Source organism: Dermacentor silvarum, chromosome 1 (assembly GCF_013339745.2).
Source record: "Dermacentor silvarum isolate Dsil-2018 chromosome 1, BIME_Dsil_1.4, whole genome shotgun sequence".
Lineage (NCBI taxonomy): Eukaryota > Metazoa > Arthropoda > Arachnida > Ixodida > Ixodidae > Dermacentor > Dermacentor silvarum.
In genome coordinates this window covers 295,416,933-295,442,566 of record NC_051154.1, presented here as the reverse complement: position 1 = coordinate 295,442,566, position 25,634 = coordinate 295,416,933, and the positions used below count along the sequence as shown (strand labels likewise).

General features: G+C 45.3%; 1 protein-coding gene across 1 annotated transcript in view; it reads right to left on the bottom strand.

Annotated features, from left to right (window-relative positions):
- Positions 1-4,157: 4,157 nt before the first annotated feature.
- The window catches only part of LOC119441735 (peroxiredoxin-6), a 55,498-nt gene continuing 34,021 nt past the window's right edge, over positions 4,158-25,634 (bottom strand). The window contains exons 3-6 of the mRNA XM_037706347.2: positions 17,455-17,598; positions 11,526-11,599; positions 8,788-8,860; positions 4,158-4,967 (exon numbers count right to left, since the gene is read on the bottom strand). Of these exons, the coding sequence (XP_037562275.1) occupies positions 4,833-4,967; positions 8,788-8,860; positions 11,526-11,599; positions 17,455-17,598 (426 nt within the window). The 3' untranslated portion in view covers positions 4,158-4,832. The remainder of the gene's footprint in view (positions 4,968-8,787; positions 8,861-11,525; positions 11,600-17,454; positions 17,599-25,634) is intronic.

Below are 25,634 nucleotides of genomic sequence, written 5' to 3'. Positions count from 1 at the left end.
ATTATCATCTCACTTTGTGTCCCCCTGGCCACATAACCTTACTCTAGTGGTGGTCTTCACGTATGTCTCAGCGCCTAATTAAAAAAAAACCTGTCCACTTAACTTTGATCACCCTGTATAATATTATTATTGCGTTTTTTCGTTTTTTCAAAGACCTTAAGTGTTATCAATAGGCCGTGTGACTTGTTGTGTCAGTGGAGAAGGCTAACCGTAACCTAAAACCTCACCGTTCTTCTCCAGGTTAAGTTTTAATTTAGACCGCTTCTTCATGCGACCTGCGACTAAGGAAAGGAACGCTTGCGTTGCAGTACAGCTGTCTAGAAAAGTTTCGGCGCAGTCATTGTTGTTACGAAACAGAGTCTGCACCTGGACGCAGTGTGACGTGGACGCATTGTGTCTCAAGCACCTAGATAAGACTTTGATATCAGTAGGCGTTCGTCATATTACACTGTGACGACGGATGTATCAATAAGGTGAAAGCCATGCCTTTAGCAGCCATCTTCACGATGCACTATCATTGAAAGCCGTCCTGTCAATGATATCGAGAGACGCATTTTGCACCTCCTGGGACTTGCTTATATACATCATTCTGTCGTCAGTCCATCTCTGCGGGCATTTTCTTCCTTCTTTTTTTTTCTTTTGTTTGCTATTGCGTCCTTATTGCTGCCCCCATTTCTGTCGAGCACTGGGACACCACCTTTCCCGATTGGCGAAACATCGCCGCTAAGCTATGACATTCCCTACACGTCAGTTTTCGCACCTGGTTGTCCTCTAAAGAACGTGAATTATAAAATAAAAAAGGAAGGGGGTGGGGTTTAGTTGCGATTGCGTCACAGAATGTTCCCAAGCCCCCTGTTATATACTCTAGGGTTAACTCGCGTCATACACGCATAGGCTGCGTACTCGTTCCCTGTCGCCGTGACGCTTTTGCCGCGAGCTACGAGATAGGACAGCGTTGTATGGGCGCGAGGTCACAACGTTTGCTTTCTGACGAAAGCGGCAATAAGATAGGTGCTAAATAGGCCTGAATACCAGAGACCGGCGCCGCGCAGTGCACACTGTGGCGACGCCCTCCAATCGGCCACAGACCCTATTGCGTACGATCGTAATTGGCATCTATCTCACCTCGTTGCGAGGACCATTATGGTTCATTTCTGGCTGCAGAAATTTGATCTGCTTAACATCGATGCAGCGGACCACAGTGGTGGCTCAGTGGCTACAGTGTTGCACATATACTACGGCTCTGGACTGGAGTTAGGTAGCCAAGGGTGCCACATTTGAACGGAAGTGAAACGCAAGACGTTCTGCGTGATGAGGCTTCCATAGCCGATATTAGAGGTTTAGACAAGGGGTCGCATGTGGTTAGGGTACCCAAGAACTTAACGTCTGTTTCGGGTTTGGTGGGACCCAAGAGGCTTGCGTACGCAAGCGTAACTCAACTCCTCTTCCATCCCCTAATTTAAATATCGCGATTCATTCGAAGCCCTGCTCTACGGCGTCCTAAGCTTCGTAGTTCAGGTATAGCTTTGCGACGTAGGAAAAAGAGAATAAAGAGAAATACTGATGCCGGTGCGTTAATTCACTGTGCAAACAGACGTAGCAAACGTTGTGGCACCTTACGAGGCCCTCGTGTGTTCTTGCATGTTGTTTAGTAAGCCTCAAATGGCCATGCCGTGACCTGAAGATGATGTATAATATGCGCGTGCCTTGTGACGCCTCTTTGTCATGCTCCCCAACCTGGACGATATATTTTGGCTACTGTCAACATCTTCGGCATTATTTCGAGCAAGTGGGCGCCAACGTCGGGCGCTGATTTCGATTACGCCCCACAACGTAATTTCCATCAGGGAAGAGCTCATTAAAGCTTTAGCGGAGCTAAAATAAATGACGCGTTCGGCAGGAAAGGAACGCAGTCACAATGCCTGAACAGTTCCTGAAGAAATATTGAAGAACCAGGCGTTCTAAGTGGAGAGCACACGTCCGAGTATTTTTGTATTATTTACGGAGTCAGGGGCGAATCGGGACGCCTTACACAGTGTTCGTGGTTAAGTGGGTTGGTACCAACATTGTGAAAGGATGAAATGAATGCCTCTCAGCCCAACTGCTGGAAATTTCGCTAGCCTCGAAAAGCCAGCCATTCCAGCGAAAAATGAACGGCGTTACAACAGTTGACGCACAGCGGCGCACTCTATTCCTGTAATTCAGTGCAAAGAGTGAAACAAAGCAAAAAAAATAATAAAAAATGAAGAAGGTAAGAAGGAGTGACAAGTGAAAAACTAGCACTGGTGTTCGAGGACAACTTCATGCTTCAAACATAAAGCGTTACTAAAAACCTATCGTGAATTTAGATGTTAAGTGAACATGCGTCCTCAAAGCGAGCGTTAGCAATATTAAGAGAATGCACTCACTACATGGCTGGACATGGAGGACATATCACCGCAGTGTGTCTTCTTTAGTCTGATAGGCTTTTTGCACTCTTACACCGCGAAGAACAGAAAGTTGGGAGCGGGTTTTTGTGGCTTATTCATAGTCAGACAAACAGCGCGAAAGTGACAGAGCACGAGGCAAGGGTGCTTCGTTCCAGCTCCATGGCTGTCCACACGGAATCTGTCGTGTATGCCGTGGCATGAACGAAGACGAGATCAACAAGGACTTCGGAAGCACAACCATATCGTCAGCTGGTAGGGCTCATGCAGTGCCTAACATCGTGAAAGGCATCTCGTAAAGGCAAGCGAACGACTGTTTGGTCCGCTACACATGGTGTTTATGAGATACTTTATATCATCATGCGTCCGCCAGCACCAGGACAGTTCGTGTTCTCACCCCAGCTTCAGTTTGGCTGCCTTGGCGATCACTGGATCACTGGAGTGTCCAATCAAACCCCAGCGCACCTCGCTGGACTATGCTTGTTGAGGCTATGTTTGCTGCTTGGCTATTGCTCGAGCTGTGCTGCGTCCTGCGTAAGGGGTGCCTCGCTCTGTTATTTTCTTTTCTTCTTTTTTCCCCTTTTTTTGAGGGGAGGGGGGAGGCCGCAGAGCATCATAACCAGGAACTCACTTGCTAAAAAGTAACGGAGATGGGAGAAACTGTGCAGTAGGGCTGATATGTATCCTATGCTTAATATTTTTTGTTGCGCGCAGCTGCGCTTCAGTTATTATAATCGCTTAGTCAGCTGATAAATCTATCGCCTAAGGACAAAGAAGCCAGTCCTAAAGTACTACGAAACACTTAAAAACAGCCGACCGAGCTGTTTTGACGAGCTCTGTAGACCTTCCCGCATGGAGAGTTCGTGCACGATTGTTATATATATGTCAGGTAAAAAAAAGATGAAAAGAAAACAAAAACCTTAGACACTCATCCTCTTTGTTCAGTCTCTGTTGTGCTTATCTGTTATTTTTTTGTGCCAGTATTTTTTTCGTCGAGATAGCTTTCATGTGTATTTAAGTGTATTTCTTTTAGTCCGGTAGATTAAGACAGCCGTGGTGCGCCTACGACCACTGGTACTTGTTTTCACCATGAGGGACCCCCGCTGAAAATTACGCAGAAGTTTGTCCGAAATATCGAATAAAGCTTCTATCAATGCACATTAGAAGTGTTTGCACTGTTTTGATTAAATGATCCATGGCAAAGACGCAATGAAAAAAAAAAGATACACGTAATGGAAAACGCAACAAACTGGCAGCAGCCACAGCTGGTTTAATGTGCGTATGGTTTTGCGTCATATTTAAAACGATGTGGAATTTCAGCTGGGGCAGCCAGCAGTCCTTTCTTTTTTTTAGAACTGTGAAGAAGGACCATACCTCTCGTCGCCGAGCGTGTCATATATATCATGTTTTCCGGAACTTGCCAACATCGGGTCTTGGCTGTACTACAAACGAAGGCGTGTTACCTTAGCCCCAACGCACTGGAGGTGGCCCGCCGCCCTTAAGATAGCAAGTGGCATACTTCCAATATATGGTGTCAATGTGTCGAAGTATTTCACTTCTTCCATTCGCTCCTTACCTTTGTGAGGCCAAGTGATGCGAGCATTCAGTCGTATGCGAACAAATGCTACCACGATGTTTCGACCGTGGTATCGGAAAGGGGAATGAACTCTATCAGTGATATTTTTCATTTTTCTTTTTGTACAAAAGGTCTGATGCCAGTAAGCCTCCATTTGACGTGAGCGGAGACCAGACACAGATATTCACCATTTATGTATTTATTTAATTTGTAACGGAGAAGAAGAAATGCAAGCAGCGCTGAAGTATGGACATCTATATAGAGCGCGAGCGCTCATCGTTTCTGGTCGACAAATCCCCTTTATTATCAGCAGCTGGCAAAGAGAGAACCGCGGTCGAAGGCCACGTAACGTCCTTTCGGTTGCTCCTGAGCGCAGCGAGGAAATCCAAACGTCGCTAAGCTAGAGCCTTTCATTACGCAGTAGCTTTTCAGTCAATTTCAGGACACACATTTGACGTTTGTGATTTTTGGGGGACTTAGTTTCGCAACACAAGCTGGTGCAATAGATCTTTCTTTCTCATCTGCACGTTTAGGTGGCAGACACTAAGCACCCACGAACCATTTCTTTTTCCTCACGTGCTATATTTCATGTCACGTTGTGTCTAGTGAGACGCGCGGACGTAAGGTAATTTTCTTCCTACTTGAGTATAGGTGACACGATACTTTTCAAGCAAGCACGTACATGCAGCTATATCTGACGTGCAAGAAGGTATAACACCTGGTGCGTTAAGTTTTCTATGCGCATGCGCGAGTGCACTGAAATATCGCAAGTGTGATGCAGGAATATGCAGTCTGCGGGGCAGTCGAAGTTCAGCCGCTCCACAGCCGCATCAAGGGTCAGGCTGGGGTGTGACGCGGATGTACTTTCTGCCCGATGGCACATTGTAGGACGTGACGCCCTTGGGGAACAGCAGCGGGATCTCTTCGTCCTTCACGCTCGGAATCACCATGCACGCCTCACCCGGCTGCGAAGTTCGTCGCCGAAAAAGAGAAAAATGCGCTTAGGATTTCAAAATAACACCATTTTGGCATAGTTTTTGCAGCATTCAGATTATTTTGTGCGATAATACACTTACAGTGTGCAAATTGCGAAATTACCTCTCTTTCTCCCTGTTTACTACAATGAACATGAATTCGTTAAATATTCCTACTTGTATAAAATGTTGGGGAATCGGGACCGCAAAGGGAAATAAAGAAAGCTGTCAATATTTGCAATAGCGTACATATCCAAGAATAACGGCCTATTCCAAGAGATTTAGGCGCGAAGAATATCAATGACCTAAATAAGCCTGCCCACCTGCTCCACATAAACGAATAACTTGCAATCATGAACCCTCGTCGAAAGTGTCCCTCGTTGATTGCGCAGTTTACGAGAATTCTTCAAGGCAATGTTACCTCTTTTAACTGTCGGCGCGTTAAGGAAATGCGGCAGCTTCAGCGAAGAAAACCATTTATACAGTTAGAAGAACAGACATTATCGTATAGGAAATGAACAACGTGTGCGATAAGGCTGCCGAACTAGGCACTGGAACGTAGCGGTCTTGCTGAGATACAGCCATTACTGAAATTTTACAGTACAGTATTCCTTCTTAGCCTGCAGACGCAATCAAGAATTGACAGCTTCACTGTAGTGCGATTACAGGACGCACGCTGCACGTAAAATACCATTTTTTTTCACAAGCCTCGTGTTTTTGCGCCTGCTAGTATAGAAATAAAGTTAGGAACACGATGTGGGAGGTCTAGACAACGCTTATCCTCCTCGGACCGAACATAATCCTATAGTGACCCAATACCTTTTAAAATAACTTATTGTTATCAACCGCTCTGTTACGATTCTGAAAAAAGTACTTGCATGATGAGATTGCACGGGCACATGGTAGCATCAACATCTGCATATATGTGGACTGACAGTCAATTTGTCAAGTTCGTTCTCATAAAAGGCTCTGTTGTTTTGATAAACACATAGAACATCACATGGCGGTTCCTCGCCTTCACTTTTAATATACTGTAATGCCGCGTCATCTGGTGGCATTTGAATTGTACAACACATTCATTTTTTTGTGGCCGGTAACGATGCTGTAGTACGCCTCACACAAAGTATCAATTTGCTCGAGAAACAGTGCCAACAAAATTATTATACAATTGACATATGGTGTTGCCTGCGTCTGAGTTTGTGTTACGCCATATTATTTCAGTTCAATATTTTATCTTAAATTTGGAAATGATGAAAGCTGTTGTCGACGGGGTTGGACAAAAGGTCGGAAAAGGGTGTGATAAAGGACGCCTATCGAGGCTCTCCTCTATCATAAACATTGTCTCATCCTCCCACACCATCTTCCTAACTTCTAACTGTAGAGAAAGTGTGAAGAAGTTTCCTGGTCCCTGGCCGTGCCTTGACAAAGAAAGACACGCGCACGCTACTTTACGCAGTCTCGTCGATAGAAGTTTCATTGTGATCTCAATATCTGACTTCGTGCACGTTTGTGTGAACTTGCACTAACAATTTTTTATGTATGTGCTTTATTGTACGTTGTGTATTTTTTTCGCGTTGTGACTGCACTGATAAAGACTGTTCTGGTAGCGCACGTTGCGACAAGACGTTCGCCATATCGCTGATACAGCACGCTCTGAATATACATTTTGTATAGAAGGATGTGCCTGAGTTAAGTGATGGTCTATTCCGCCGCTATTCTTCCTTACTGCTTCTTTTTTTTCTTTTTTTTCGTGTACATTGATAGAGTCTGTAATTGATGATTATGATAGCCGGCCCTTCGGTGGCCTATCTTCTCACGGTCTCATCATTCAAGAAAGAACAACAACGCAAAATTTTTGAATCTGGTTCGCAGACGTCCTCGGGTTTGTCGCAAGTAGCTAAGCATTGCCGGACATTTATCTCAGGTTATGCAGAATACGGCGCTTCAAGCACCGTGTACTTACAAGCACAACATAGATCTGATTGTTGTTCGTTTTCAGTCAATTTCAAAGCACTATCACATGTGGTGATATATGGAAACGTGAACATATATAGTTAACGAATTATTACCTTAGTTCACTATAGCGTGACTGCATAACCAGTTCGTACATCTGTTAGGCATTAACCGCTTAACGATAACGTCAGCAGCAACAAATGCATATAGTGTGTGCATGCGTGCATGCGTGTGTATGCGTGCGTATGTGTGTCGACGTGCCTCTTATGCACGCGCGCGGGCTCGTGAGAGCAGTCACGCTTAGTACCCCAAATTTCGGTTAGTACCCCAAAATCATTCTTGGCACGATACGGAAGTAAAGAAATCACCATGTGTTTTTAAGCATATTTTGAGAACTATTCAGCAACTCTCGAAAAACCGGCTAAATGAACGTCACCTTACAATTACAAGACCTAATTTCTGCAGTTGAAAGATTTACAATAACGCAAATGATTAAAAAGTTATTCGGCGGAGTTCTGTTAATTAACTAACTCAACCACGGCGTTTGTGCGCGAGTACTTTATGTCTTTGCCTGCAATCAACCTAAGAGGCGGTGCAGCGTTATCTGCCACAACTGTCTTCTTTGAAAGTCTGTTCTAAGTACAAAAATATAACAGGTGGTAAATCCGAATGTTGAAACGCGAGAGTGCTATCGGCTTTACATGAAATGTTCGCCAATAACACATAGTGCCGAAAAATAAAGACAACGACACATAAACAAACACTGTGGTCTGTGGTTGTCCTCGTGGTTTCCGCACTGTCACGTCAATGGTGCATCGATGATCGACGGCAAGGCCAACTGCACACCATCTTCAGTTATTCATGTTTATGCCCGGTCATATCGTGCGTGTAAGAAAGGCACTCCGCTCTGAGATAGCTCAGTTTTCGGTGGCAGAAACTGTTTTTACTCGGGGAGATGAAGTTGCTGCTCAAGTCAGAAATCAATAAAGTATAGACGTTTCGGAGCCGATAACGATTCCGTTGTCATACTAAAGTGGGCGAGAGCCAGTTGTCACATTTATGCCAAACCTGCCACAGTGACTCTGTGGCTTTGACGTTGCGCCGCTGAGTCCGGGCGCGGGAACAAATCATGGTCGCGGCGCACGCATTTCTATGGAAGCGAAATGCCAAAACCCCCGTGTACCGGGCATTGCATGCACGTTAAAGCCATGTGGTCCAAATTTATCCCCCTCCCCTCCCCACTACGGTGTGCCTCATAATCATATCGTGGTTTTGGCGCGATCTGAGGTTCCCGCGCAATCTCTGGTGCTCGCGTGCCTTCCAAAAACAGCCCTATTCGTGTCGCGCATACAATCTGATTACACAAGGTTCGGCGAAACATAGACAACCAGAATCAGTGATAACATTCGAGTGAGTTCCAAATCATGCAGGCGCGTCTAACGCAGAGCGATAACATTAAGTTGTTAGCGAGTATAATGCAGTACCTGGAAAAAGGATGAGCAAGTACACGTGTCAATATGAACACGCAGGTCATCACAGAATACACTTCACTCCGTCTACAATGAGGCTATCAACATGCATTGGGTGATTGGGTGAAGTTTAGCCTTACTTACTAAACGTCACCACTCGTTGAATAGGGCAGTGTCGTTGAAAAACTTCAGAAGGTGGACATGCTGTGCTTATGCTGTCCTACTACCCAGAGACAAAAATATTTGCTGTTTTTTTTTGAGCAGCACAGTTGCTTTCAAGCACTACGCGATAAAGTTTGCATTAGCCCGATATTACACTTATTAAACTTTGCCGGCGATCGAAACATCTGCCAATAAACACACTCTTCAAATTTCTCAATCACACTCACCATCCAATTGGCCGGAGTGGCCACCTTCTTCTCTTCGGTGAGCTTGAGGGATGCCACAGCTCGAAACAGTTCTCTGTGAAAGAAGTGTCATTTGTAGTCACTTACTGGCCCTATTCTTCCTTGTGTTGTTTCGCCAGTCAGTCCATGCCAGGGTGACCTGTCTACAAAGTACTCGAACATAGACCTAGCCGTTCATAGGCGCATAAAGTTGTAAAGGCGGCATAACCCTTTATTTTTGTCCGTGGTAGAGGCCCACCTGATCGCCTTTCATCGCATGACAGTTTCATTGTGCGTGCATGTGTTCAGGAAAATGTCACTCGTTTCCATGTCCCCATCTTCCTCTGTGGAATAGTCAACCACATGCTATTCCTGTTAACGGTCCTACCTTCCTGTTTTCATAGCCTCTCTCTCTCTCCTCAATCGAAGAAGTTACCTCAATTCCTTAAGAAAAAAGGCAAGACATATCAAAGCGAAGTTTTAACGAAATGCTGATTGAAAAACAAACAAACAAAAAGCATGCAACTGTGGAAGAGATTTTGACTTTCGTGCACGCCACTGCGTCCTTTTTAAAATGTGAACATACAGATATGTTTCTGTTATAAATAGAAGTGCTAAGGTTTTGTGAGAATAATTACAGCGCGTGTTGACAGTAAAGGTGGGAGAAAGTGAGGTAAGTACTTGCACATCGCTGCCGCTTTTTTTCTTTTTTGCCTACTTGAAAAAAAAATACCTAATGTGGATCATTCTTTGCATTTCAATTTTGTCGACACTAAAAGGAAGGGAGCTTTGTCTTGTAAAACTGCAAGATAGAAATTTTCATTTTAAATAGCACAATGCTCCGTTTTGATTCAAAACCCAGGGTAAAATGAAAGAGCGAAGGGGGAACAACGAGATGCTCCCCCTAAAAATAAACGTTTTATTATTTGCAGGTACGACACCCGCATGCTTCCTTCTTGTGCCGCCCGGCAGCTTTCGTGGTCCACAGCTGCTTTCCCTTGAGAAGTGAATTCTCACCTAGCTTCGCGTTCCGTCTTGATCCACAAACATGTCCAGGAATTAAGGACATTGACACCCAGCGCCCATATAAAAATTGTGAGCTAGAAACAAGCACGGTTTCTGCGGCAGAAAGTTTTTACTGTTTTTCGCAAATAGCTAAACGCACATTCCATGATTCGCAAATGTCTCGATGAAATTGATCCTCCGCTATACGCTGCACATTAGCCGCGGGCACACAGTGCTATCCTTTACTCTTTTTTTTGCGTTAAAACTGTTTCAAATTACAGTTTTTTAAACATAGTAAAGCACAATAAAATGAAAGTGTAGAGGGAACATAAAAATTGACTTACAAGCTCCTATCGTGTTGAATACGAACGGTACTAGATTCAATATTTCCGGTTTGGATCGCTTACTGCATTTACGTGTTTTTCTTCCGAAGAATTGGCGTATTTCAGTTTTAAGAGGCTTTTCCAGCTTTTAAGAAGCGCCCTTACAATCGCTGGTAGCCTTACAGTTTGCTGGTAGTATTTTTGTGTATATTATTACTATTATATTTTAGTAGGCATACACCGATACCGTCATTGCTGACTTTGGTAGCGCAAGCACAAACACAATCCACAAAAGAAATCTTAAGAATACGGAAAAATTATGTGGTGATAAATTTCTCTTTCACGGTCAAGTTCAGTCACAAAACGGAAAGTGAGTTTATTTAAAAGATCTAGACCGAAAACCTTTGTCTTATTTAAACATGTCTTTTTTAACTGGTATGTATTCACATGTTTTTTTTCCCAGTTTCATGTAACAAAGCGCTGTAATGACGTGTGTGCCTTGCTATTCAAGAGCCGCGTTCCTTAGGTTCCGTTGTGCATCAATGTATAATCCCAGCACATCTCACAAACGTCTTTCATTTAGAAGAGCTCTTCAGCCCCTTAAAGTAAAGAAATAAAAGCGGTTAGTTGAGTTGCTGCCTTACAATCACTGTTGGCCTAATTCAAGTTCAAAGCAAAATTTAAGAAAAGAAAAGCGGTGCTGCTCGTTTCAAGTCAATTAGATGACAAACAGACAGACAGACATGAACTTTATTTGGTCCTGAGGAACTATGTGTGGACCCCCTGTGGGAAGTCCGTAGTAGTCGCTGGCCGCGTCCACGTAGGGGCAACTTCCTAAACATACGCATCAGGCGCCGAGATCGTTCAAGCTCGCGGAATAATTTTCTTATTTAGAAATTTAATAAAAATAAATCTGGGCGCTTTATATCCCCACACATAGATAGATAAAGTGAAATAGGATGCGCATGGCTTTGTTTCCGCATTTTACGTCATCATCATCATAAACATCACCAATTAGATGATGTTTATGTTTTTCAGTACTTTTTGCAATCTTCTAATTTCGTAAGCAAAGCCACTGAAAAAAAAGAAAGAAGACACACAGAGAGAGAGAGAGAGAGAGAGCGAAGAACAAGAGTTGAACGCTGAAGTTCTAAGTAAATGACGTAAAATGCGGAAACAAAGCCATGCGCATCCTATTTCACTTTATCTATCTATGTGTGGGGATATAAAGCGGCCAGATTTATTTTTATTAAATTTCTAAATAAGAAAATTATTCCGCGAGCTTGAACGATCTCGGCGCCTGATGCGTATGTTTAGGAAGTTGTATGAATGCGCGTGTAATAAGCCAATACTAAGTTCTTTGCAGAAATACAGAAGTTTCGGTGCGGAACACGAGAATATATATATACTTACGGAAAGTTTCTTCCACTGGTGGCTGGATACAGCATAGAGAGCTTCAACTTCTTGTCGGGTCCAATAATGAATACCTTCGAGCCAAAGGTGAAAAAACAAAACAAACCCAAAACGTCATGAATGGAATAACGTATAAGGAAAAACCACGGCTAATTTATAACACATATTTTTACTCATCTATTAGTCCATTATTATTGCCTTAAAGGCTCCTCACCTATCCTGGTCCATGCAGTGATTTGGAACAAGTGGGGAAAGCTAGAAAAACCGCAACCTGCATCGTATAAATCCGAGTGGCCAAACGTCCTTAAAATATATATTTTCGGTCACTGAAGTGCCAATGTTGCTCGAAAAAGTTTATGCTACTGCGTTTGCGGACTTTTGCATTTCTATAACAACAATGTGACTCAGCGCGGCGGCTCAGTGCATGGCTATTGTGTTCTGCTGTTGAGCTGAATCAGCCGATTTAAGAAGGGCAGGGCCGTACGATGCAAGGGGCAAATGCTCGATGTGACGTATAGCTCTCTGGTCTGCTTGCAGCGTCCATTCTCTTGAATTGGGAAAATGACGGTATTATTTAAAACCAAACCTAGTGTCAATGCGGAGGCCTACAGCCTTGTATAGCTTTTGTTCGGACAGCTTTAATGCTGGTCTCCTGCATCGTGTATGACCCGGCATGATGCAAATAAAAATGTATTATTATTATTATTATTATTATTATTATTATTATTATTATTATTATTATTATTATTATTATTATTATTATTATTATTATTATTATTATTATTATTATGGTGCACAAATAATAACCTAACCTTGAATGCTGTTAAGACCAAAGTCATGACTTTCACCCACAAAACAGCAAGCATTTCTTTTTCTTATTCGGTAGACTGTACCATTGTGTAGGGTCCGTGAGATCAATGAACTCGGTGTACTTTTTGATACAACCTTACACTTTTCAGCTCACACTAAACGCGTTGCAATGCGGGTTATGCGCACTCTTGGCTCTGTTTTCCGACTATCGAGTGAATTCAATTCTCCTACACCGTTCCGCAAGCTGTACACAACAATCTGTCTTCCTCAACTCGAATACGCGTCGGTCGTCTGGAACGGCATCGCTAGATCCAACAGTGACGTTATAGATCGGGTCTAGAAAAAGTTTCTAAGCATATATCATCCCCGCTTTGCGGTGATGATACCGACGCTGGACCTTTGCTCTAGTACTGTCGGGTCATTGTCATTGTCCTTACTTCGCTGTCGACGTAATCGCGCTGACCTTCAGTTTCTTTTCAAACTCCTTCACGGTATCATCATGTGCCCCTAACTCCTCAGTTGTATCATGTTTCGTATTCCGCGGAAGATCACCAGAGAACGCAGACCTTTCCATGTTGCTGACTGTCACCACCAACACTCAACCCTCCACAGAATACAGAGTCTTTACAACGCCCACTTTCATGGCCTTGATATTGCTGCCATTATTCTGTTCTGAGCTTTGCGTTGTTGTCTCTTAGTTTCACATATTGTTCAACTTCCCTTCTCCTCCTTTTTTTGAGTATGCATTTTGCGCCTACGGTTACATGTATCTACACTTTTCTTTTCAAGATTCTTATTTTTTATTCATTGTTGTTTTTTATTGATATTCCCTCGCTGTATTTCTTTTTCTATGTATACGTGCGCCAGCACATAGACCTCATGGTTTTTCCTGTACACGATAAATAAATGATTATTATTATTATTATTATTATTATTATTATTATTATTATTATTATTATTATTATTATTATTGTTGTTGTTGTTGTTGTTGTTGTTGTTGTTGTTGTTGTTGTTGTTGCTGGCAGTGCAGAAGGTGCTCCTTCAGTTACACCTCCGGAAGGATTCAGCGTATCATCTATTCCCACTTGATATTTGAATTCCTTGAAATGCACAAAAAGTCGGAACTGCCTGTTCCGGTGCTATTCCAATTGTCCCAGTCATGTCGATTCGAAAGATTTGGAGGTCCCCGTTAAGTATTTACGGACGCATCTATACACAACGACGGTCAAAGGCGCCTCTCCAGTTTTCTTCTGCCCTTCGACTGACATCCGACGGGTGTTTGGCATACCGCATGCTGCATTATCAACAACTAGGGAGCTGGCAGCGACTGATTCTGTCCTGAAGTATGTGCAAGAGCAGTTAAGCACATCCAAGGCCGTCATCCTTGCGGACTCCCGCACTGCCCTTAGCAGAGTGGAGAGAATTGACGCTGGTCGCGCAGTTGCATGTAGCGTCATGGAGTCCGCCAGCAGAATTACATCTCTTTGTTGGCCAGTGAATACCTTCGCACGTGGGTATGGCTGGAATTGAAGACACTGATCGATTCGCTTCCAATTGTGCTCTGAACAAATTCTGTGTAGGCTTGACGACGCTCGTCTGTTGATTCGTTGATACCTCGTCAAGCAGCACCCAGATCAGCGTACTGCAAGTGTATTTTTTCCTCCCTGTGTTCGTCGTCCAGGGTTCCCTTGTCCAGCTAGAGTTCAATTACTCAAGTTAAGGGTTTGCTCTGTTCTTGTGTGTTAACGCTAATACCCACAAGGACGTGTGGACAGTTCATCGCGCGCTTCTTGTGATTCCTTGATCACCTTCTTTAAGAGGGTCCTGCTCTCGCTGCGCAGCGCACGTCGCTACAAAGGGACGATATATATATATATATATATATATATATATATATATATATATATATATATTACCTGGCCTGCAGTGTACGAGCCTCGATCATTCAATGTATCTGAGTGATTGTGCTTCTCGACGCGACCAGGCTGGCTCAATACGAATTCATGAATATGCACCTCGCCCCTTACATCGCGCCTAGTTGACTTTTCTACAAGAAACTGGCTTGACTTCCCGCCTGGGAGGCACTTTGCGAGAGATGAAACCTTGTCGCTAATTTATTCCTTGAATTTTTTTATAATTTTGTAATTCATGCGACTTTTTCTATTTTTGTGTTCCTGCGTTCATGTTCTGGGGCGCTATAACGTAAAATGATTCCAAACTGTTTTGATTCCAAAATCCTGACGTCAAATTTACGTAATCACCGACGCAAGCATGGGGCGGTGACCCGCAGCGTTGTCTGAACAACCCAATCAAACACTCTCCTCGTTTATAGGAGCTCACCTTTGTTCGCTTTCAAAACCAATAACATTGTCTACACTCAGCGGTTTTTGTTATCCAATTGGCTGACAAGAGGCGAGCAGCACGCTCTAGTGGAGAGGGTTTCGATGGGGCCGAGCCAGCACAATGAAAATAGATAACCGCATGAAGAGGGTGGTGCCGGCTTTTCCGATTGGTCCGCTTCGCCTTACTTAGCTTGCGGTGGCTGGTTGAAAATCGCGGCGGCGTGCAACGGAAGGATAAGAATGCCGCTAAAACGGATCCTCAGTAAGGAAGAGTTGGCAGAGCGATGTCGTATGCAAGCCGAAAGGGCTTGATAACGTTTCACTGCCACGCAAAAAGGTTTATCATACGCAAATAAATACATGCTCACCGGCAGGTGCGAGTAGCGAGGCCCTCAGCGATCGGCGGGCAGCCATCTTCTATTCCTTTCGGAACGGGGCAGTCTGTGGCTATCAGAAAAATTTTCAGTTTTGTTCGGCATATTAATAAATTTCTTTCCGCATACACGTCACTCTGACGTGGTGAGTTTTCGCGGTTTTGTAAGGTCGCGTGACAGACAGATGAAGTGGGCGTAGCCAGAAAACATTGACCCAATAGCAGAGGGCTAATGGTGAAAAGGCGTGGAATCAGGAATGATTATTTTTCTTATGTGCGGTTTAATCATGCATAATCAGTGTGTACACGTTATATCAGATGGGGAGCTATGGCGGTTTTCGTGACGCCACGTGACAGACAGGCGAAGTTGGGAGTGGCCTGAAAATGTTTTGACCAATCGTGGAGGCTGATTGCAGAAATTGGAATCAAAACCGTTTGGAATCATTTTACGTTATAGCGCCCCTGTTACGACTTGCGCACACTATTATTTGTCGTTGCTTTACTTTAGTCCTTGTGACCTGTCATCTTGCCGTTTCTTTTCTCTTTACTTCCCTTCCTTCCTATCTTCCACTTCTTTTTCTATTCCTCCTTCCTAAAGAGTTGGAAGGCTTTGCGCCCTTCTCCGTGTGAATTGGCAGCCTGTTCCCTCCCTATTTCCCTCTCTGTTCATTGCATATGTGTGCTTTCATTTCCTGTAATAATAATAATGAGCACGACGTCATAGATTCAATTCCCGACCGATGGTGGCGGAACGCAAAAACGCTTGAGTACGATGATTTGGGTGCGTGTTGAAGGAACCCCAGGTGGACAAAATTAATCCGGAGCCGTTCACTACGCCGTGCCTCACAACGCACTGTGCAGTTTCGGGATGTTAAACCCTATAATTTATTTATTCTTTAGGAACATTGCGCAGAACCTCGAAGACAATGCCGTGCAGTGATGCAGCTCAGCGTGCTTTAGGAAGACATGCAACCTCTGTAGCCAATCGACTGAATACACTATTAGGCTCTCCTAAATATCCTGGAATATATTCAGGCAACATAACGGGTGGTTCGGAGAGCACAATAAAAATGATTTTGAACAAAAACAACAATGATCAAGACGCATTTTTTTGCAACTGTATCACTGACAGCGGCGGACGTATGCGTCTCCATGATAGTTAATAATTGGTCGTATAGTAACTCAAGGTTACCACTTATCTTCTTAATTATTATTTTTTTGGGGGGGGGGGGTTATGTTGCAGTATAAAACTGGAGACAGACATGATGCTATAAATCAGATTTGCGTGAAATCATGTGCCTAGCACCAGCTCCAAGGACTACGTCTTCAACAGGCGCGGGGAAATTTATTGCTCTTCCCAGTTATCTTTTCTTCTAACTGCATTTCCTCTTTATTTGAAATTTGTTGCCTAATATTTTGGCTGGAGCAATGATGCATTTCGCCACACATTTAAGACGTTGGTCCAGACCGGTCCAAGTCATAAGGCATGTACCAATGCCAACAGATCCTCAAACGCTTCTTATTAGGACGTTAATTAGTGGACTTTATTTATTTCATATATTTGTGACAATGAAATAGATCTTGCGTGTCCGTCGCAGTGAATGATTTGTCCTCGAAGAATCGTATCTTCATGAAAGCTGTGCTGTTTTCAAGGGTCGCTTAACCACTTTCCTGAAACATCTGACATAAGTAATCGGTAACTGAATCTATAAATCTCAAAACAACTAATTTTTATCAGTGCTGTTTGCTAACAAGCCCGCGGAAAGCTGAAGAAAACGTCAGGCATTATATTTAGATTCGGAAGTCAACGTAATGAGCTTGGCAAACAACGTTTCCTGACTGTGAAACAGAATTGAATGATTTGTTACATAAAAAACGAAAAAAAAAAACGGTACAAGTACACGTGTGCTCGAATAATGGTCAGCTCGCTACTCAGCATAGCATAGTATAGTAGATTATCGTATACAACATAGCAAGGTAATCGGCTGAGTAATACAAGGTGCCCTCTATAACATTAGCCCTACGTCGATGTTCTGTCTGCTAGAACATACTGTTAGGTACGATGGTCGGAGATATAGTGATATTTCCAGCGCAAAGACGTGAAAAACGAGTAGGCCAACACATGACACAGTGCTCTGTCGATCTGTCTTTCAAGACTATAGATTCGTCGCATCGTTGGCCTATAGAAATAGCACTGTTCCACAGTGGACGCCATACTTTCGTTTGCATGTTTGGACGAAAACATGGCGAGAACTAAAGTATTCAGTTTGTGACAACACAGTACAAGCAGATTTCAAGCGTGTCACAAATAGTTTGTGACAGTACAGTACAAGCACATTTCAAGCGTAGTGAGACCATTCTAAGTGTGCACCCCCTTGTTCAAGACGGGTATGTGTATACGCACCGCCCGGCAGGTGAGCGGTATGCCCTCGTTGTCCTTGTCAATGGGGTCCAGCATTCCCAGCTGCACGGCCAGCTCCCGCTTTTCGTCCGATATGATTGGAAACGGCAGGTCGTTCATGCGCAGGTCGTTGAACGCGATGATGTCCTGCGGAGTAGATATCGTGCGCCAACTGAGACCGTGGTGTATATAAAGCAGAAACGGTGGGCTAGATGGTTAATTGTTTGGTCGTTGTTTATAGCGTTCGATTTTCGTAACCACCGCGGTAGCTTAATGGCTTAATGGCTCTCGCGCAGCGCTGCGGAGCTCGAGTTCCCGGGTTTGATCCTGGCGGCTGCGGCACGAATTTCGATTGGGGCGAAATGCAACAACGCTGGTGTACTTAGATTTAGGTGCCCGTTAAAGAATCCTAGGTGGTCAGAATTAATCCAGAGTTTCCCGCTACGGCATGCCCCATAATCATATCGAAAATTTGGCATGTACAGCCACACAATGAAATTTAATTAATTGACTAATTCTCATATTTTCCTCAAAGCACCACCCTCTGTCAAAGCACCATATTGATTTTGTCTGTTTTTTTTAGGGTTGCGCTGTCAGGGATGGTTGTCGGAATTCCGTCGGGTAGCCCAATGCCGCCGTCAAGTTACTGCTTTGCGGAAAAGTACGCGGCGTCTTGCTGAAAAGCACTCTCTACAGTATCCAAACCAGTTCACCTTTCCAATCGTCCCGAGCCTCAATAGTTTCAATACATTCCGATCAAAACTGATTCTTTCATTGGGTATATTGAACATACTCCCACGAGAACGCTAGTTCTCAAACAGTGTTTGCACTAACGTGCGCATAATTAAAAAAAACTATGAAATGACATTTTTATTTTATTTTAACTAGTACACGTATTGGATAGCAGTGGCAGGCATATCGAAATTAATGATGGACGCCGAAGGTGATTCTATAGTAATATTGAAACGCTAACTCCGTCCTTTACAATAGCAACTCAGTTGCCACTGAAAGTTGGAGCACAAATTTTTCAGAAGTGCTCCGTGCGAGACGAAATTATCTAGTGATGCTCATGGAAATTTAAGTTATGCCTTTCGAAAGTAGTTGCTGTTATGTGCAGCAATAGTCATGACCGCCGGTAAAGGGCCTCTCACCATGCTCCCAACGAAAAGTTTGGTTATGCAGTGTAAGTTGTAAAGCGTTGTCCAAGAAGCGTTTTACCTCAAGAATTCTTTCAAATTGTTTCCTTATTAGAGCAGATAGGAAGAATGGAAATGTGGCACCGCTATGCTGCGAAAGGGCCAGCTTCATGCCCAACGTAGACACACTCTGCCTTTGCTTCAACTAGCTTCCGCAGGCGACATTCCTTCCCTGCCTTCTGTCTTGTTGCCCTGTCTTGGACCGTGCAAGTTTTTCACCACCATCCTCATCCTCGTAATCAACGTTTTCTCTATTCTTTCTCTCTACTCATTCCCCTTCCTCCAACGCGGAGTAGCAGGTCAGAACATTGATTCAAGTCGACCTCTCACCTATTCTCTCATAATAAATACATCTTTCTCTGCTTTCTCCCATACTAGAGCCGAGGGACTGCGTCATGGCACGGCCGCTCGATGAAAAACACACGGTGCGGCCTGCCGCGTGGAGCGGATACTGCGTGGCGCGCCTAGTGCTCCGAGCTGCCGCCGCGGCGCCACCAGTAGGGGAGCCTCTGTGGAGACCGAAAGCGAGGGCGCCGGAATTATTGCGGCGCATCGCGGCTTGACAGCGCAGCTACTATGCGCTTGTTAGTTTTTAAAGGTTTACAATAAACTTGCTATAGTGTTAACTATATTGGTAATCGTCCTACCGAATGTGCGTCGGCGATGCTTCAACCTAAATATAGCAAGTGTTAGTTTTATCTGAAGTGGTTGCTCATGCGATTTGCGATTTTTCGCGTCATGTTTTCTCTCTTTTGTTGCCGTTGCGCTGTTCACCCTCGATAATGTATGTTTGTGCTACAATTATTTTTGCAACAGGAGAGTCGCTCATTGACAGGTGCGGTTGTATTTCCGGAATGATTGTTGCTCACACCTTAGAAACAAAAGCATTGTGAACATCAGGGGAGTCATAATTGCTTTATTGCACGTGCGTGAAAAAAGAATCACTGTGTTATTGGAATCACAGGCGCAGCACTTTCCTGACCAGAGGTTTTTGAGCCAAGCATACGAGACGCTCAACAGGCATATTAACATTTCCTGCCCAGTTAGCAAGAAGCGCTCGTAAGAGTGAGACCAGTGAGACCCTTGAATTCGATGCACAGCCGCTCCTTTATCAACGAAGTGACGCCAATTTCACCTGTTGAATGGCGTACATATTTCTGGAGCGTTGAGCGACAAGGGAGCTTTCGACAAGAGAGAATTCTGGATCTTATATGCTCATAACCTTTGTTGGAGCATGCCTTCCAAATTACACATTCCCTTAGAATGACGTCACTGTTGTGGGGCTTCTTCGTCGAGAAACTGCGGACTTGGTTTCTAACGAACTCGGCAGTTTTGTCACCTTGCGCAGCACCATTGATCACCTTCATAAAACAGGCAATGTCCGTGTTATTTTCATAAAACTGTGCGCGCTCCTCAGCCTCATCCACTTTTTCTTCAAGGACCTGCAGTGCTCCTTTCATACGAGCGATCTTCGCTTGGAAGCAGCGCGTTTTTTCTTTTTTTGAGCTTCTTCTGTCAGTTTAACAAGGTCGAATGTAGTTTGACATGATGCATCTGAAAATGATGCAATTTCCACACACGTTTCATTCCCTAGTTCGGAGTTGTTGGGCGTTGTGGCTTCAGTGCTGTCACTTGACGAGCCGTTTTGGCTAATGGCAGGCCTGTCTTTTGAAGCAACATTGCCCGAGCACTCGGCACGCGACTGCGCATTATCGTCTTCTACTTCCAAGCGTGGCCGCTTCTTCCTCGGAGCAGGCGTGCTCCTCGTGCTCATGTAGCTTGGATAACCGGGGAACACTGTCGGCACAGCCGTTGGCAAAAGTATCCTCAACTTCTCGGTCTTCTTGTAGTCCTGGGGTGCTATGCAGGATGCGCCGAGTTTCTCGTTCGCACGGCTTTTACTCGAGTTTGCTCGATGGCAGTCAGTGAACGGAGATAGCAAGGAAAGCGCAAGAACAACGGGCTAAAAGAAATGTCGAGATAAAGCCGCGTATGACAACATGTGCGCACCCTGCGCGGCGTTTCAAGCACAGAAGACTGCGCAACGAAACGCGCCAGCGCCGCATATTGTTATCAACGCATTATCGCAATTTAGCAATACCGTCACTGTCCCGCTGTCTATCTGCACACTTGCTGTAAGCCGCTTGCCACGCCTTTCTCGGGCGCGTCAAGGGCGTGCCTTCTCTTTCGGGCATTATCTTTCTATCCTCCGTCGAACGCGAACAGGGCACATGCGGTGCATTCCTGCATCTACACTTTCCTTCAATCGAATACTTTAAAATACAACAAATAAAATAACGAACAATTTATTTCTTAAAGTATCGGTTTTTCATTATGAATGCTATAAATTTCTGATGAGAAATGGAGATAGAGCGAATTATTAGATTTTGCACTTTTTTGGCGTGAGTGGTGACAGTCAGGCGACAGCTTACAAGCGCATACATTCAAGAGGGTCGCACGCACGAGGCAGTTCATACGGTGACAAGTCGCCAGGGGCGCTGCAGTGCTATCCTCGATTAAGTCAGTCATGATAATGATCTGACCATTCCCTGTCTATTAGGGGAAGGGCAAAGTATCGCCGCGGCATGGCTGTTCACCGCAGGCGCTTCACTGAGGCTATTAAGGCCACAGCTTTACCAACGAAAAACGAGACTCTAGCCATAGAGAGGGGAGCAACGGCTGTTGCTACACAATGGCTGTACGGTACCATGTTTATTTCTGTGGGCGAAGCCTTCGTGATGCATTGTGAAGAAGAGCGAGCTGCCCAGCGTTACAATTAATTGATTTTCATCGCTTGCCCAGTGAAGGTGCCTTTGTGCGCGTATACGCAGTATTTTGAGTGTGTTGTGCACTCCAAAGTGCTTGCCGATTGTTTGTGCTGGAGCTAAGAGCGATCGTAGATGGATATCGTAACGACACCGCAACAATCGCATTTTGGCAGGTGAGGGCTCTAGTGTGCAGTGATGAAATGAGACTTCGAACGAGGAAGGTGTTGCAACTGTTGAGTGTGCAGTGCTTGTGATGAAGAAATGCCATCGTAATGGGTCTAGAAAAGCGGGCGATGCCCGACGCTGACCGTGTTATGGCACGTACACACTAGCGGCAAAACGCGCGCGGCGCGCCGCCGGCGGCAAAACGCAACAGCGGCAGGGCGGCCACACTAGGCCACACCAACCGGCGGCGCGCCGCTGCGGCAATCACGTGACATACTAGACTCCTCCCTCCTTCTCGAACTATCCGGGATCTCACGCGTGCAGATGATAGTGCGAAACGAGAAACAAGCGGTCGGGCGGGTCCGCATGGCACCAGTTTCCCGCGCCCACGTCACGGAAGCGGGCCGCTCTCATTGGTCTCCTTCATCCGCGGCACGCGGCAAACCGCAAAAAATCGGTCCAGGAGCGATCCATGCCGCGGCAAGAAAAACCCATTTCGCGGCTGCTTTCGCGGCGCGCATCTTGCCACCGGCGGCGCGCCGCGCGCGTTTTTCCGCTAGTGTGTACGTGGCATTAGCGACACTACCACTCCGATACATATCCGTCATCATTCATCTCAAATGACAGCTGCGATACGTTATCGTTGGAAAACACTACGCACTCCTCAGCATCGTCGTCCACCACGGCGCATCAACGCCTTGCAAGTAGCTATAGTGACGTGCCGATAATTATTTGCTGTGTGCTACGTCGCCACAGTGCAGGCAATGAAACCATGTTGTGGGGCCATCACAGCCCGAGAAGATATACGCGTATCTATAAGCCAGCGATAATCGGCGCTCAGTACATCACCGATGACAGTGCGTTGTGCGTGTTTTATCTCGGCGGTCAAGATTGTTGATGCCTCTCTGCTCAGCACCGCGTCGCTGTTGCCGAACAATAAGTTGGGCGTGGCTCAACTGTGGTGGGGGCGCGCACAAGAGTTACATGCCTCGCGTGGGGCGTGACCTATGGTTTTAATTGACAGGCGAACTCGTGTCAAATTCGTACATCGCGAAACACTCCCCGAGTTGAACTCGGGAACATGGCAGCGGCAGCAGCAGCAGCCTGTGTCATCGCATCCAGCGACAGCAAGCGTCAATAGACCGTCTGGACCCGTTCACCTACATGACCGATGTAGAGTTTCAACGTCATTTTCGCCTTTCCAATACGTCAGTGCGCTGGCTGTGTAGCGAGTTAGGCGAAAGCTCTCGTCTGCGGAGACAGCGTGGCGGGCAGATTATGCTTTCGGAGCACAGATTGGTGTGACTAGGCTGCAGAGGAAGAGTTCATGCGATCGCTAGCTTCGGCTCTCTCCGGCTTCAAGCGCCGTGCGTCCACCGTGTACCAGCGCCAGGCCAGGTCCGGCGGCATCATTGGAGTACTGGGGCACCTGCAAGCACCCAGGGTTCCAATCGAACCAGCCAACCTGTGGTTGGTTGGTCCCATTGTAGTGGTCACATTGTACAGGAAGACTCAGAATGGACGCCAGGCAGCCTTCCGGTGCAACAGGTGCCGAAAGCGGTCTTTGCAGTTACACGGTACCGCTGCACTGTACGGGCAGAGAGGCGAGAAAAGTTACTTCGCCAACACGGACCGCCTCGGCCGTCCGAACGTCCACCTCTTTAGGCGGCAAGTGATTTGGCTCACGTACTGACGTACTGCGTGAGCAATAGCGTAGATGTGTGGCTGTTGAATGAGATGACCAGCGACTTGTGTCCTTTGTCGAAGCATGCCATCGCCGACTGGAAGAACTACGCCCGTGAGGTCAGGATGGACGAGCTGCTGGCGTGATCTCCTCTCGGGGGCCCCGGAAAGATAGCGCAATTTGACGAGTGCCTTCTTCGCGGCAAGTGAAAGTACAATCGAGGTCGCCTGATGAAGGGCGACAACGTTCCACCGAGCCGCCAAAATTACGGCGATGTTAAAAGATCGTGCACCATGGTTCTTCGGCATGGTCTGCGCTACCACAGGAGTGCTGCGACTTTTCAAGGTCGACCGACAGACGACGCGATTATTGCAGCCAATGTTCAACCGGGGACCTTTATTCGCAGTAGCGCATGGTTCGCATAGAACTGTATTCCAAATTTAGTAGATGCTAACGAGGCGAGCCTCAATCTGCACTGGGAGACAATCAACCACTGCGTGAAGTTTGTGGGCCCCATCACGAGCGTTCAAACGCAAAAAACAGAAATTTATTCTCAAAAAGTGAATGGCCACCTCGTCAGTGGTGGTGACAGGGTAACTGCAGCGCTGCTGGAGTCATTCCTGGCATAGATGTCGTGGTAATCAATTAACCGCCACGTACGCTGCGAAGATCATTTCTTGAGTTTGTTAGAAGCCACGGATCCCTCGGGCTACCCAGTAGAAAGACTCTTTCCAGCGGTTGTTAGAAGCCATCTCTCGGCGCTAGCCCGTCTGAAGGTGCATCACAAAGTAAAAGAAAATAAAGCGTAGTTTTCTCACCATTGTATTAGTGCTTTCCGGCATTCGTGAGTGCTTACACAGTAAGCGCGTGGCAAAACACTACTGCGCTAGCAGATGCTTATTCGTCTCGCAGACTTACTTTAGCGCGAGCAACGAGAGATCTGTTGAAAGCGCAATGTGAAAACCAGGCGCACACCAATCTGGGCTCGGAAATGGGAGCGCAAGCAGATAGCGAGCCGTACCAATTCAATCCAGAGGAAAGAGAAGGAGCAACGAGCGATCTCTTGAAAGCCTTTGATAGTTCACACCGACATTTTGATAGTTCACACCGACATACCGTTAAATTATGTAGTAGGATAGTTACAATTGGGATTTTGATTAGCGGGGGCCGACGCATTGTAGATAGCGGGCAAACATGCGGTGGCGACAGGCTTTGCATAACGGATCATAGTGTCGTTGGCTGCGTCGATAAGCGACTGAGATCATTATTGCTGAAATGATTAGAGGCGGGAAAAGGAGAAAGCAGCAGCAATCACTACTGTCAGTTGGAGGTTCATGCCGCTGTCTAGGGGGCTAACTGTGCTTCACGACAGGTCGGTGGGAGAAAATTGTTGGAACTGCGTTGGGCTTCAGCTTTTTTTTCCAAGTTCTTGTAATATGCGTGGCTCAAATTTGTCTTCAGTGAAATGTAGCTAGAGCATTTATCGAAGAGTTAATCACTCAGGCAGGATGAATAAAACGTCCTTTATACAAGTACAAGTGGCTAATACGCTGCAGTGCTAAACATTATTGCCTACATAATATTCCCTGCATTGCTACATCATAACCATAATCATTATTTATTGATCAACCTTCGTAATCAAACCGCACTGATACAATGACATCGGCTCGTGTTACATGGATGGAAAAGGTTTACCCACAGAACAAAATCGAAGAAAGGTGATTGTAACGCATTCGCTAGTAAAGCGAAGATTCCCGGCCTCCGCCTAGAACTAAACAGCAAGGGTGCGCGATCGCCTCCTGCACATTGCCTGTATCCGTGAGAAAATCAAATAATAATCGTCACCCACTCACGCGTGCATGGTAGCCCAGTTCAAAGCAAATTCAAGGACTGAAAAAGATTACCAGGTGTCCTTAGCTATCGTCTAAGAGACGCGAATGCGAGTCTTGTAAAATCTACTGTACTTCACCTCAATCCACACTAATCCACCTTGACGCACCTTATTCGACCTTAATCCACTTTTATCCTCCTTAATACATCTAATAGACCTTAATCCACCTCAATGCCCCCTAATCCTCCTTAATACACCTTAATAGACCTTAATGCACCCTAATCCTCCTTAATATACTTTAATCGACCTTAATCCATCTTAAGCCTCCTTCATGCACGTTATTCGACGTTAATCCACCCTAAGCCACCCTAATCCAACTTAATCCTCCTTAATCGACCTTAGACCTCCTTATTTAACCTTAATACACCTTAATCGACCTTAAACCACCTTAATCCAACACTAATCAGTCATGAATTTACTTTGCTAATCATTAATAATCTATTATACACGGCTGGACATGATTTGGCTCGCTTCTGGCC